The sequence below is a fragment of the Amphiura filiformis genome, chromosome 1, assembly GCF_039555335.1.
Source record: "Amphiura filiformis chromosome 1, Afil_fr2py, whole genome shotgun sequence".
Lineage (NCBI taxonomy): Eukaryota > Metazoa > Echinodermata > Ophiuroidea > Amphilepidida > Amphiuridae > Amphiura > Amphiura filiformis.
Window position 1 is genome coordinate 33,725,557 of NC_092628.1, and position 15,605 is coordinate 33,741,161.

Below are 15,605 nucleotides of genomic sequence, written 5' to 3' on the forward strand. Positions count from 1 at the left end.
AGTTGTTCTGAATTTAGTAGAAGTGACATGCAAGTTTCCTGGTGCATATGGAAATCACACAAAAATGAAGAAACCCAAACACTGATATATTTTAATAACACATTTATTTCTACAAGATTTAGACTTCCCATGTTAAACTATGTAGTTACAGAACAAAAACATTTTGTGGTATTATTATTTTTATCAGTACACGAAAATACTAAATTTAAAATCCAGATATTCATATCCTTGTGAATTAAATCAACAACCACCCAGTCAACACCCAGTTTTTAAAAAGTGTTTTGGTTTTAATCAAAACATTTTAATAACATTAAATTTCTGGTCTCATAAAAACGTTTAAAAACTTTTTATATATACGAAAAACACAATAACATAACAACACATAAAATGATGTCAAAAATTATTGTAAAATATTTTCGAATGTTTTGTAGCAAGTTTAAAAAAATGTCTATGAATGTTATTGAAACGTTTTATACCCTTTATATAACCCCTTGCCTGCCACTTAAATTCTTAATGTACGATCTTTTTAAATTTTTAGATTTTTCTTTTTTTCTTCCAAAATGATAAAATAGTTAATATGCAATCATTATGAAAGTTCCCAATACATCTGGACGATACATCTGGAAATTTGCAAAGAAACAACATCATACTTCTTCACCTCTATCACTCGAAATTGTCTGGATTCCCCCGAGTGCGGACTCAGAGTTAGTCTCCTACGAAGCCAGTTTGGTTACGCTCCCTCCACCAAACTGGCTGCGTAGGAGACTAAGATTTGCGATCGTTCTGACATAATTATTATCATAATCTGAAAATTATGATAATATGTCTGACCAACAGAAAATCACCCCGTTTTACTACAAATAGGGCGAATTTGACAGTTTGCTCATATATGTAAGTTGGAACATGTGTAAGTATTACAAATATGCCAAAAAAAAAATCGGTTTTGAAAAAAATAAAGGTATATTCTGAAAAAAGATCATATATTAAGACTTTAAATGCGACACTTAAATTTTATACTCTTTATGTGCGATATATAAAGCTGTATGAAGAGCATCATGCTATAAACGCAGTAGTAGTAGTTCCAAACATGCACAAACAAACAGAACAGTTGTTGACGCCATGACGTGAGGTGCAGCTCCAAATGGATCTAAAAAGAAAATAAGAAAAAAATTATAGTTACATTTCCCGAACATAATCATAGTGTCAAATTAAAAAAAAACCGATTGCCAGTAAACATGGTAAACTACACATCTATTAAACATGTAATTGAACATGTCCGATATACTGCGCCCAGAAAGTACACTTGGAAAAAAATCCTAATTTTAAAACTTAACCATATCTGTATTTTTCTATTTTTTGATAGATGCACAATCTCATCCTGCACATTATGACACCACATTGAATCCAATGTGACCTCAAGAAGTAAGGTTACAACCATTTGATTAGACGACGGTCCAGTTTTAAAAGTGACAATCTGCCCTATATACACGCCTGATCGGTAGCATGCGACAATGTACAGCAATTATGGACAATATTGATGGGATCAACAGAACTTAAACAAAAGAAACTGAAGAAAACTGAAACAAAAGAACTGAAATCAAATAAAAGTTGTGAAAAGTACAGAGAAGAAGAAAAAAAGAAATAAAAACTTGTTTGTTGCGCTTGTTGGAATCTTTTCGCTTTGTATAGGCCAGTTTGTCACCTTTAAAACTAGACCTTCGTCCAATCACATCCCAGCAAACACAAAACGTTTTCGACATCATTCGCAAAAGGTTATAAAAGGTTGTCAGAAAACGTTTAAATGTCGGGTTATATAAAGGGTATATTAAGAGTATAAAACGTTTTCATAACCTTAAAAAATCTTTTTTGATAATCTACTGCTCAGCAAACAAAAAAAGTTTTACAGAAAACGTTTAAATGTCGGGTTATATAAAGGGTATAAAAACGTTTTTATAACAATCCAAAAACATTCTTGAAAACTTAATACAAAACATTCTAAACAGAATGTTACTTTGGGGTTGAAAAAATATTTTGCGAAAAATGTTTGCCCAAAATATTTTCAATAACGTTTTCATATTTCTTTATATAACCCGACATTTAAATGTTATTAAAAGGTTTTGAAAAAAACATTTTAAGAACATTTCTGTGTTTGCTGAGTTCAAATATTTTAACATAATGTTATTTAAGTATTGACACAATATTGTATTTTTTTAAATTACAATGTTACACATGTACAATGAATAACATATTACCTGGTGGCATCCACTGAGTATTTGGCCATCCGATTACTTCACCATTCCTTTTATTCTCTTTAATTAACCAATCGGTCAGTGGTTGGAAATACTCCATTAGTGCTGAAGCGTCAAATTCACGTTGTCCTGTCATAGCTTCCATGGCATCCGGCCAGGGTTTGCTCTCACCCATCTTCATCATATTCCTGTGAACAATAATAAAGGAATGCTTTAGTATTCACAAGTGTATCAGACACAAAAATAGATTTTAATCAGAAGAGTCATGAGATTGAGATACCAACCCCTTGCGTCCGGTAACTTATAGTTTCCGCAGTATTCCTCAGTACTTCGGTTCATAAAAAAGGAAGGTTAAAGGAAGGTTTTTATTTCAAACTCTAATGGTGACCCGCAGCTCAAATTGCTAGAATTGTACATTAAACACAACTAAACACACAATGCAATTTGCAGGCAGCAGCTTAATCAGCGCCAATATTGCAATATTGAAACAAACAACTATACAAACATCCAACCCAACCCAACCCCATCCCCCAGTAGGCAATGAGGATAAAGTGCCTTGCCCAAGGACACAACACGTTGGCACGAGCGGGGCTCGAACTCGCAACCTATGGATTATGAGTCGGGCGCCTTATCCACTCGGCCACACGTGCTCCCATCATTCATACTTACGCAATAAGATTCCCTGCTTCTTTGGAGCGATAGATGTCGCAGCGATGCAATGGTCCCGTATTGTTAGATACATTACAGAGTGATTGATGAAATTGGAACTGTATCACAAAGCTGATAAAATATCTAAGACAATTCAAGAGAAAAGATACATTAGCACAGTGTTGTACAGAGATATAGATGCATTTGGCGGAAAATTAAAGCGGTAATATGCTTAAGCGAATGCTTAAAAAAGTTTCACTAACATAATTGTTGATACTAGTCCAGTTGCAGTAAGCAAGGAACATATTTGACGTTTAGTGTTTGACTCATAAAAACAAAAAACAATGTAATCGTTTATCGCCTACATGCGACATTGGGGAGATGTCGCGGTTGAACGACGAAAGCCTCACTAGTCCCTGCAAGTGCTACGGAATCCATCATTGAGCAGCTGGCATACACCAACAAAGCAAAGTGACTGTCTTGCTCTTTACACCATAGAAAACATGCCGTTGACGATTTGGACTCCCCATCAGGCTTTAATACTGCAACATGCAAATCAGTACAGCCAAGAACATCATTCCCCGCCGATCATTCAATGCTAACATGTCGAAATGGGGATTTGTCAGATCCCAACCTGTGAATTCGGAGTAGAGTACGTAACAGACAGTCAACCCGTCATCTCTGATTACCTGCTATACTACCTTTCAAATGGAGCACAAGGCCTGGCAGACATTAACTATATACTGGATGATCAACATGTGACTACCCTTTGGTTTTAATGTTTCATTCGCAAGCAGAAGACCACTTACCGTATGTATGCTACGTCATTTGCGATATGATATTTAGCAGCAGGATCAAAATCAGCTTCAGTTCGTTTTACTGGCGGAATTATGCCTTGGTATTTGGTTCTGAAATTGTGACAAGATACATGACGTGATGCAAGAGAAGAAGACATACTGACATTTTGCCACACGATACGCCAAATATTACATTAACATTGTCTAACGTTGTCCTCACCCACAATTATTCCACCAGACGCCCCAAATGGCTCAGAGAGATCATTAGGCCAAACAAAACAATTACATACGTACGTGAAAATGTTGGAATTATACTGTAATAACTTGTCAGTTTTAACTCCAATAAATTCAAGCTACTTATATATTTATATATTTTAGATAATGAGGAATTCTGGCTTGTATTATGGAGTTATATGAAAAAACATAACCATGATAACAGACCCAAAGGAAATCTGCTATTAGAATCTGCTTAACAAGGGGGATTATAACAAAATAATAGTATAACTTAATATATACAACATGTACAAGACAATATTTTGTCTGTAAGAAACTTGACTTGACTTCTTGAGCGTTACCTTAATTGCCACCATTTTGCATTGTATTGATCAGGTGTGATCGTTCCATTAAAGACTGCCCAGCGCCATTGATCCATAAGATATCCAAATGGGAGGAAAGCAATTTTGTCGGCCGCCATAAACATAAGGAAGTTTAAGTCACTTTCTGCACAAAAGAAATAAAAACATATTGCAACCATTAGCATGAATCGTGATTACGTTTGTCCGAAGCTTGATTCGGCTTTTGATTCATGAAGTTAAATATAATAGACGAATAATGAAGGCAGGATATCATGCTTTCGATTCTGGTTTCTTGTGTTCAGAATGGTAGCCTATTTGTAAAGAGATGTTTGTCAACAACAGGCCTCTGAATTCAGACATTTCAATGTTATGGTGATCAACATTTGGGCCCAAAGTATCTTGAAGCTCTTGACTGTCTCGTAATAGTTTCCATCGTGTTTTGCTAAACATGGTTAAGTTCCAGGAATTGCCCATGCACATGCCCAGATGTATACAAGTCTATACATTATTTCAGAGATTGATTTACTTTACAGACCCCGGGATATGCACCATGGACTGTTGTTTCATACTCACCATCGTCTTCTTGTAGTTCATCGAGCAATCCTATAGCATGTAGATGCTTGGGTGTGGCAACAGATAATGCTAGAGTATCTCCAATTGCCTCATGAAATCCGGGATTGCACCCCACGATATACCCATGGCTGATGTTTGTATTGCATATGATATTGTGTATGACCCATTTCGTGATGAATAGTAACAAATTCCTTCATGTTGATATCCGTGCACATTTTAATTCTGAAAATTATAGAAAGAAAATGTAACATGTTTGTTTATGGTTAGTATCGCTGTTATTACTGTACAGATGCGTTTTGCCAGTACTGTCCGAGGTCGACGCATTACGTTAAGGCCCTTACACATTGAATCAGAAGTCATTTTGTACAAATATAATCAAAGGTGTAAAATTTGAAGAGAGGAGTGATAATTATAACCATAATAACTATTATACGAGCTTCAAAAGTTCTTATAGTATATAGACAAACCTAAAATCCTTGGCGTTGCCGAAGTCCCAGGCTGATGCATGACACACCACCTCCCTGTCTTCGGGTTTCTCTATCATAGAATGATTCCAGAATTCCTGTGTCATGGGTAATAATCCTAGTGATGTGAAAAACTCCTCGGCCACTTCGAACATTTGCAAAGCTGTATAATTCTAGGAGATACAACAATAGTGTACATTAAGTGTGAGTTACGTATTTCTATCTTGATTGCTTTTTTTACAAAGGGCAGAAAGACTATAAGAACAATTTAGACATAATTATGTCTATCCAGATCGCACACTCTTGTAAAATTATGTTTGGGTTGAGCCACTAGTGCAATGGTACACAATTCAAATAATCTGGGTAATGGCCCTTTAAACTTCAATTGAGTAAGATATTCGTAAGCTTTTGATTTCTGTACCTTGCTTTTTAGATTGTCAGTTATATCAACAGCAGCCTTTCCTGGATAGGGTTCCAGTAAGTCATTTAGAGATCCCCACGATTGAGACCACATGTTTCCTGCATAAAATGAGAAGTAAAAAAAGTATAAAAACAAATGTACGGCTGTTTCCTACAATTATAATAAGAAAATAGTTTGTTTAAGTTGCTTCTTTATAATATTATCATACCTCCATCATGATTATTTTAAAGCAGCAGTATAGGTCTGCAAAAAACGGTTTCATAAAAGTAAGTACTTCATCCTGTTGCTCTTACAGCTCAACTTACCGTACTTTGCCTAACCAGACAGTCCATGCCAAAATTGTTACTACACCTTTACATTTCATCGAATCTCTTTTTGATGTCTGTCATTTTGAACATCATACTTGAAAGATGTATGCTATGTAGAAACTTTATTTTGCAATTTCATAATTTGCATATTATTAGCATATTTGCAAGAAAAACATGAAAATCAATAAATACCTATATTTTTCACAATTTCAATAGTTTATTAGAAATTAAGCATGTAGGCCGTTTGTTATGACTTGATGAATGAAACTGTTAGACAGATTTTGATATTTTTGCTTATTTTTCCTTTTTTGCCCCAAAATGTGTAAAAATCACAATTTTTGGATGACCTATATTTTCTTTGAATATTTATCAAATTTCTTAATTTAGGTATAATACAGTGCAGAAAAAGATGTCAAAAATCTGTTAAAACAGATTTCCAATAAATTGTTCCATTTTCATTTTTGGGTTAAATACTCAATTTTCATGCGCGGGATATTTGAAACATAAAATGAAAACATGTCCATTGCACCTTTTCCTCGAGATGTACTATAATATCAAGGTTACGGATATATTATAATCCCTTCTTATCTTCACTGATCCATCAGATACCTATTGTTATGAATGATCAATGAAAAGGTTCAGAACTGGGCTACTAAGGGACGCACCAGAGGATGATTTAAGGAAGCCCCATCATGCACTGTAAAAGTGTTATCACTAGAGTTTCAACTGCCACTTTACTTTTCAAATCCCATTGAACTCTGTGCAAAAGATGTTGTTTTAGAATTGCCCGTGTGTCATTATTACTTGGTCGATTTCAGATTTAAAGTGATGTATGCATGAAGGATAATTCACACCTTCTGTAGATAACATAAAATGTGAAATCGACCAACTTTTTGAAGGTGTTTTTATTGTAAATATATCTGTCCAAATTCAAATTTAACCATGCACGTGTGTATGCAGTGGGCGGGCAGTGGTGTCATGTTCACTCACACAGCTGTGCTAACCGCAAGACTTGCTGGGAAGTGCTTAAATCATCCTCTGGGGACGCACCATTAGATACCAAGGGGGGGGCTGGGTAGTTTTTGAAAAAAAAAAATTGTCGCGCCATCTGAGCAAAAAAAAAATTTGCTCCACCTCAGACTAAAAAAAAAAATTTGCTCCACCTCGGACCAGAAAAAAAAAAGATTTGATGTCAAGGTTGAAAAAAAATTTGTCACAGTTAGTGACAACATACAGCTTTTATATTGCAAAATTTTTCGCGCTTCGCGCAAAATTCATCATTTTTTCTTCAAGAATATTGATTTTAGCTTCGAACTGGTACGTATTTTGTGCGCATTTGTTTGTGAAAAGTTATTATGTGAGCCGGATCTATGAGTGAAATCACTTGATTCACTCTACTTCACAGATTTTCACCAAATTCCACCCCAATGTCAAAATTATTTATAGAAATCTGTGCCACATGACTGATTGTGAGCATATGTGTAGATCCTAGGGGGATAAAACCCCCAATATTTGCTAGGGGTGGTCCATACACTCATCCCCAATGTTGACGCCTGTATGTGGGTTTCTGACGAAATTAACCTAAAAAAATCCAAATTTTCGCGCGCTTCGCGCGCATTTGTTCCACATTAATGTACCGTATTTCACCAGTTTAGCATCAATATGCCACAATTTTTCGCGCCAAAAGAGGTTCATTTAATATACTTAAAGAACATTTTTACACATAAAAATAATGATGTTTTTTGTGGCACTCGAAATTTAGGTGCTACAAAACGTAAAAATGATTAAAATATGGACAAAATTGGACAAACAAATTGTTGAAAATTATAGGACTTTACGATTGCAAAAAAAAAAAAATTTGTCTCTCCGATGTGTTGAAAAAAAAAAATTTTGCTTCATCCAGGGGCTAAAAAAAAAAAAATTTGCTTCACCGAGGTGCTAAAAAAAAAAAATTTGTCACGACCCCAACTACCAAGCCCCCCCCTTGATATCTAATGGTGCGTCCCTAATGGTCTTGTCAAGTATCTATAGTTATTTTCATGACTGTGTCAACTCAAAAATCATGCAAGGTCGAATGTAGGAAAAGTATGATCAGTTGAGCTGTATACTTACCTAATAGATGAGCTGGTATTGGTCCTCTCAAATTCACATAAGCTTTTCCGTAGCGCTTGTATAGTTTCCTTCTTACATAGGCGTGAAAGTTTTCATAAAGTGGACGTAACTGATTGTATAATTTCTCGGCTTGTTCCTCAAGATTATCAACTTCATAGTTTGACCTCCAAACTGCACCCATATCATCATAATCTGCCATGTTGAAAGATCATAATTAAAATTTGTTTCAAATATTCAAATACATGAATACTTGGCATTAGCGTAATCAAGGCATCATAATGTCGTGGTCCCCTCCCTTGACAGACAGCATCCTTTAACTGGAATGTGTACATGTGCCCCCTACGGTCTAGATTTCTTCCATTGTTAAAACTGTTAAGATAATACATTACCGCAGCCTCGGTCAATTGCATGTAAACTCTGGGGATGTCTCAGATTAACAGGTTTTATTACCATTGTTATTAACACCAAACTTTGTAATTGTGTACCCGGATGGATGGTAAGTTCTTAGATACTATAAAAATACTACAAGTAGCCTGAAAGAGATTTTAACATGTTTAATATTTACACAATCCTGTAATAATGTGCTCGATTGGCTGGTAACAATCTTTGGGACAATTAGGGACGAAAAAACAAATCCGCCCGACCCCAACGTCCATCTCCCTTGGAAGGCAAATGGTCTTTCCGTTACGGCTCTGTTTAGTGCCCTCTCTTCCATCTGAAAGGGGTGAAGGCTGGTCCTTTAACAGAATGAGGGGACAAGCTTCCTTCAACTCTTTAGCTGTCTTATAGTATATCGTAGTGAATCCCCATACACTCAGTGGGTGTTAGCTTGGTTTTCTTATGAAGCTTTCCTTTAGCCCTTCTCTTAGGGTTATTTATGGATCCTTTTATAATTTGTAATGTACATAAATTAAGGTATAACAACATGTATTCATAGTTAGACTACCATTTGAATAGAGTGCTCAATCCCAAGAAGGGAGAGCGTATAAAAATTCAGAGTAACGACTTCTATTAGAAGGTATAAACTTTGAATTTTTAAATTAATGTATATATATTATAGGCGTTATATGGCGCAGCTTTTGTATTGTCTGATCCTCACTAGAAGAGCCTGCTGTAGCGAAACATTTCTGCAGAGCTGGTCAGCATCATTTTATGACGAAAGTCCAATAAACTGCCGAGCAGAACAAAATAATGGGCATCCACTACTCTATAATTACACTCCAAAAAGGAGGCACTGTAGCAGAGCAGTTTCATGTGAGCAGAGAATGACCTCTACCAGCACCTGCAACCCTGTTTGTATGGAATCGGTGGTTACTGTGCCGTTGTTAGGGCGTTGCATTTCCCGCGGGATTTCCCGTTGGGTGTTATCAACCTCCACATGGGGCCGACAAATCCTCTTCTGCTTGTCGCGAAAGTTACTATTAAATGAAAGCCTCGAAACCGGACTAATCGCGCTTAATGGAATAGCCTGGGAGGTCCCTCGACAAAGATTAATCCTATGTGCATAATATGGATGACAAACATCTCAGATGAAACAAAGGCCTGTCAGAAGCATTGATCTGCGTTACACACCTTCTACCAAAAAGCCGGAACTCCTTCTCATCATTGAATTCAAGCTAGACACGTTTTTTTGTTGTTGTTTTTTGTCTGGGTTATTTGTGATTTTTTTTGCCACAATTTTCTTTTCAAAAATAATCCTTTACTTTTTGGCAATTTATAAACAATTTTTGAATTTTAATTTCCCTGGGATTACTGAATGGGCATTTAATGGCTATGCCTTGTAAAAACAAGAAAGAGCAATAACGGACAAATCAATGTGGGCATGGTGGGCTGTGGTTAGTTTTAAAATAACGACCGACATCAGCCATTTTACAAATATTTTACCATTTGCCTCAGCGATTTCTTGTAGGATTTCTACTCGTCTTATGAACTCCTGCCTAGCTGGTTTCCCAACTGCATCTCGCCAGCCTTTCCAAGCCCAGTAAAGATCATAGTAGTTTCGACTTGTCGTCATAATATCGGTTAGATCTGAAGATGTAATTATATATAGTATATTAGGTAAATTGAATGTTAAATTATGTGAACCTATTGTAAAGAATCTTAAAGAATGAAATAGCATAAAGAACTTGCTCAACCATGTTTACTAAAAGCTACTGAATGGTCGGTACCATCAGGTATGGGTGAAATCAAAATAAACAAAAAGTAACAATTACAACTTCGGAATCTTCTAGCTTGAAATTATTCCATCTAGTGATGACAAAAAGAGATAACTATTTCTTTTTTGTAACCTGTAAATAGTCAGCATGTTGCCATGTTCATGTAGAACATTTTTATTGTCATGAAATCCGAGTCCGGCCTTCTGTAGTGCTTCTGACTGTCGCAGAGCTTCGTCGAGTCCGGGGTTGAGTCTCATCATAATGAACATAGTTTCGTGAAACAGGACACCAGACAAACATTAAATTTGATGCATTGTTTGTTGGAATCATTGCAATTGCTCTAATTAAACATCCGTGCATGGGCATGATGATTTGACCTTTATGGCAGAATTCACAGGCAATGATAACATATGTTTATCCTCCCTGTATTTTAACTTAATAAACTAAAACAATCACATTCACAGAATATCTCAGAATCAAATGATATGTACAGATTACATAACTTCAAGTTGTGAAGGGATAAGTCACTTCTTTGTATCCTACCTGGATCTAGAGGCAAACATGTTTCTAGTGGTTTATTTTTCCATGTACACACTTCGCCCGTTGAATACAATGTCTGAGCATCAGTCACTATTGTGTTATACTGTAGCAAAAATATAGGGAAAAGAAATGAAAATTGAATTATAAGTTACTTTGTTCGATCTAACTTATGCACTTATGGCAAATATCTGTACTCAGTAAGAACTTGCAGCTTAATTTACAATGCCACTTCCTACTGAATATGCCCGTAATCATGGTAATGCGCAAGATAAATATTTTGTTCCTATTTGAGCTCCCTGAAATGCCTTGGGACTTGAAAACATGTTTTATATGAGAAGAAAACATCAAAAGGTTCAACAGACACACGTGTAATTTAGTGGTAATAAGATGGACTGTTTGTTAGTATATTATTTGATTTCAACTTATGAACACGTGGGGCACTCCCTATCTGAAATGGCAGGGATGTGCCTCGGCCATGTTAAAAGTAGGGGGCATTCAGGTCAAATGTACAATTACAAAAATATGGGGTCATTCAGTACACAACCTAAAAAAATGGGGTCATTCGGTATGAAACTTAGAAAAAGGATGGTCATTGGGGTAACCAATTGTAAAATGGGAGTCATTGGGTACAGGATTGCCAAAAGAGTATCATTAAGTACACATAAATAAGTGCCAAACTGCGAAAAAACAACTTGGCCACCTTGGAAATTTGAGAAATCTCATTATTTCTGGAGGAGAACACAAATACCACCTAAATTTGGGAATTAAAAAGGGGGTCATTGGGTAGCAGGAAATAGAACAAAGGGGGTTATTGAGTACATGAATTTTTTTAAAGGGGGTCATTGGGTAATAGGTAGGACCATAACACAAAAAAGGGGGTCATTGGGTACAAGCCGGTTTGAAAAAGGGGTCTATCCTGAGGCACATGATGCATATCTGTTATGGAAGTGCCCCCCCCCGGGCACGTCTCCCTGTCCCTCCCCGATTGACGCGCTAGTCTGTTACATACCTCTACGATTGTTTCGTTGTCTTTCAGAGCTGCTGATCCAATATATTTCAAGAAGCCAAGTTTTCTTTCCAGTTCAGGTGGGTAAGCAGATATGTTAAACATCGATATGTTTTGTCCAACTTCTGTCCAATAATCGGTGTATTCTAGTTTATATTCTGTCTGACATGGAAACAATAAGATCATGAAGATTAGAGGCAAAAAAGTGAAACATACCTGTTGTAAGTTTTGTGTCCTTTTATTTTTATTTTGCATTATCTTTTAGTATTTTTTGTTTACACCTGTGAATATGTGTGCATATTTCGTTCCCACAAGTGTCATTTAGGGGTGGTACAATAATTATGTTTACCCCGGATCGTGAATTATAGGGGAGAACGATTTGTTTGAATGTCAAGGGGGGGGGGGGCAAACATGTTTAGCAGGTCAAAGGGTTGGAGTTCAAGAGTTCAGTCAGAAATGTATAATAGTCAACAAAATCCAAATAAGGCCTAAATGCAAAAGATTGTTATTAATTTCATTATGTTGATAACAGGGGATACAACGTATAGAAATGCCGTCACCAATTAGTTATGTGTTATTCCTTTACCACCAGTCAAGAAGCTCTAAAACTCATTTAATTTATTTTCAGTGTTCATATTTAATAGTTCAATGTTTCTTTTGTGCAATAAGTTCAACCGTAAAAAAAAATAAGCGAAAAATAAACTTTAGTTGTGCGATATTTTTGTATTTTTGATGGGATATAGCCACTCTTGACACCCCTGTCATCTTGCGCTCACTGCTCAGTTAAGTTTCGTTTAAGATACAGGGTTGAAACTTAGCAGACAATTACAAGAAGGATAAATAAATAATTAAAATAACGTAAAAGGGTACCTGTGTGTTTAAATGATTGTAACTAAAATTAATAGGTTGCCATATTCAGTGCAGTGGTGTTCCAGCTGAGCCAAAATTTATAAGCATGATAAAATTCCAAAATCGTCCTGATGACTGGTATTTGCTTAGAGGTCATTGAACTTCAACAGGTGTTTTTATTAAGAGTATCCTCAACTGTAAAAGTAAACGCGGCATTTAAACCTAAAAATTGTAACTCACCATGTGCACATTGCTGAATATTATGGAGAACTTTTATATTTATATCTAAAATTGAGAGAAAGATTATAGATTTGAATGAAATGTGCGACTATAGGAGTATGCTCCAAAATTTGTCAAATTAATACCGTTATTTCAAATAGACCTACTTTCCAAACTTAATAATGGGACTTTTTCGAAATGTGTATATGTTTGTCGCGGTGACGAGGCAACCCCTTATCATGCTTATTATACATTTCCGTTTCCAACATGCTCATTTTATGCTATTTTTAGGAAGTGCCCTGTTTAAACATTTCGTCAGTCATGTTGGCCTTATACTATAAACGCTAACCATTTTAGGATTATTTTAACAATAACTTCAACACAATTAGCCCAATCCATTTTTTTATTATGCCAAACTTATATCCAAAGACTGTACCGGATATACCTTTTATCCTGTGTGGTACTGATAAACTCAACATATTTTCCCATATTTCATGTATTTAGGTCTTTGGTTTATCAAGGTTCATGCATACTTGACTTACTTAAATATCCATTTCAACTTTAGCGGGTACCCGCTGCATCCCATTTAATTTGTTATTTTGATAACCCTTCTTCACATGGTGACATTTGAAATTTTCGAGTTTTGTAGAAAAAACATGTAAATTTAGAACTCTTTTTAGAACTGTTTTCATTTTGTACCTGTGAAAGTTAAGAACAAAGAAGGATTGAAAAAAATACAGAAATAGTTAAAATGTTTTAGTCTTTATTATCTTTATAAAATAAGATAGGATAATGCGACATGTGAAGGGTTTTCACAGCTCACATCACATTTTACTAAATTTTACCCGTAAACGTTATTTTACATAGGCCTATAACAGGCAATTAAGGCCTAATTATAATTGCAAATTCATGAGTAAAGCAGGAAATTCTAATGAGCTTTACAAGTCACAGTTGTGAATACGTGTTGGCGGAACATGATTAAAACACTTTGTCATTTCCGAGACTTTCAAAATCAATTTAAAACACCACTGCAGAAAAAAAGCATGTCTTTTGCGACTCGAAGAAAAGTATAGGAATAGTACATGTAGTAAAAGTAGTACAGTGTACTTTATGTTTATGTTGCCTGCTGAGAAGTAACAAACCAAATTTACAAAATGTAGTTGAATGTGCATTTCGAAATAATACTCGAGTTAACCACATAGTGGCACATACAGAAATTCCTTTGCGTTTTTGACATTTCAAAAATTCCACTATACATTTACCCATTCACATCAAAGGTGTTTTTTTCTTTGGTGTGTGTTTATTTGTTGTTATCGCTGCTACCTGGTGCTGCGGCTGATGATGTTTCGTTATATTTGTTTGTATTGTTTTTGTTATAATTATTTTACCAAAAAAAAAATTCTTTCAAAATGATAATGACATTAAGAGTGATCAGGACAGTGGGGTACCAGGGGTACATAGGTTGCTCGCGCGCACCCCCGGGTCTATGTCTAAAGCATGTATCAGCCTATACTTGGACAATTCCTGCCCCTGAACACCCAGTGGTCTAGGGTTTCTGAGTGTACGTGACATTTTTACTAATCTACAGGAATACATAAATAATGCTACAATTTATGTGCACTTTTGACTTTCAGAACGAATTTTGAACTGAAAAGCTTTAAAATACACCAGATGAGCGTTTTTTAAAAAGCACGTTTATTTTTTATTATTATTATCATCATTATCTTTAAAGGGGAGTACTGAACACAGAAATAGTATAGCCAAATTATATATCAACAGAAAGCTTAGGAGTCCAGGAAAACGAATCTGTCGATTATTATCCATTTTGAAGCTCCGTAAAGGAAAAACAACTGAAACAACACTTTCGTTTAAGACTACGTCAACCTCAAAATCGAGGAATTGACCTTGTGACGTAACACCATGTAGTTGGCAAAAAATCTCAACATTTTGTAGTAATCTGTTTTTATATCTGCAAAAGAACTTCAAATGTAACATAATTTGTATAGGCCCTAAAGAACAAGCTTTGTAGCCGAGTAGATATAAATTCTTCAATTTCATGATAAAACTTACCATCATTTCTCGGTTATAATCAGTTATATTCGTACTGTAGATCCAATTCAATTCTGCCATTCTTGATCCTTTAATCTGTACCACCCTGTCAAACTCTTGAAGGAATAGTCTTGCTTGTACTTCATCTGTAATTAATTCGCCATTTGACCTACTGATCGTTTGGGTTAAAACTAGCAAGACGAACACCAAGAAAACTTGTCCACATGTCATAACTTTTGTTGCTGCCATGGTGTCGTTTTAAATTCAAATAAAAAACGGTTCAATCATGTAAATCCAACCATGTGTAGATGGCACTAAACCTTTAATACTGAAATGCGAGATTTGGGTGGCTCATAGCACTAGTTGGTTCTAAACATGCTAAATGACATACATGTAGCTAGAACTGTTCAGTGTCATTGCCTTCAAGTTTCATTGCGCATGCGTCAAATCTAAAGTTAGAAAAGAAATTTGGAATTAAATAGTTTCCCCAGTTGTTTCCTTATTTCAAATACAGTGTTTACGCGTGCCACGCCAAGGAAAGTTCAACGAATCATTAGACCTTTCACCTTTGGATCTGAAATTATTTGATTTCATTGGTTTTTAGTTTTTCTAAACATAAAACTTTGAATATTATGCAAG

At 35.6% G+C, this 15,605-nt stretch overlaps 1 protein-coding gene across 1 annotated transcript; it reads right to left on the reverse strand.

Annotated features, from left to right (window-relative positions):
- Window positions 1-409: 409 nt before the first annotated feature.
- LOC140145966 (angiotensin-converting enzyme-like) lies at window positions 410-15,359 on the reverse strand. The gene is given in 14 exon segments (XM_072167705.1): window positions 410-1,147; window positions 2,253-2,437; window positions 2,919-3,041; window positions 3,707-3,805; window positions 4,270-4,414; window positions 4,843-4,955; window positions 4,957-5,064; window positions 5,310-5,479; window positions 5,728-5,825; window positions 8,148-8,339; window positions 10,032-10,175; window positions 10,847-10,946; window positions 11,853-12,011; window positions 14,988-15,359. Coding segments are annotated over 14 exon segments (1,953 nt in total). The 5' UTR covers window positions 15,216-15,359; the 3' UTR covers window positions 410-1,058.
- Window positions 15,360-15,605: the final 246 nt, after the last annotated feature.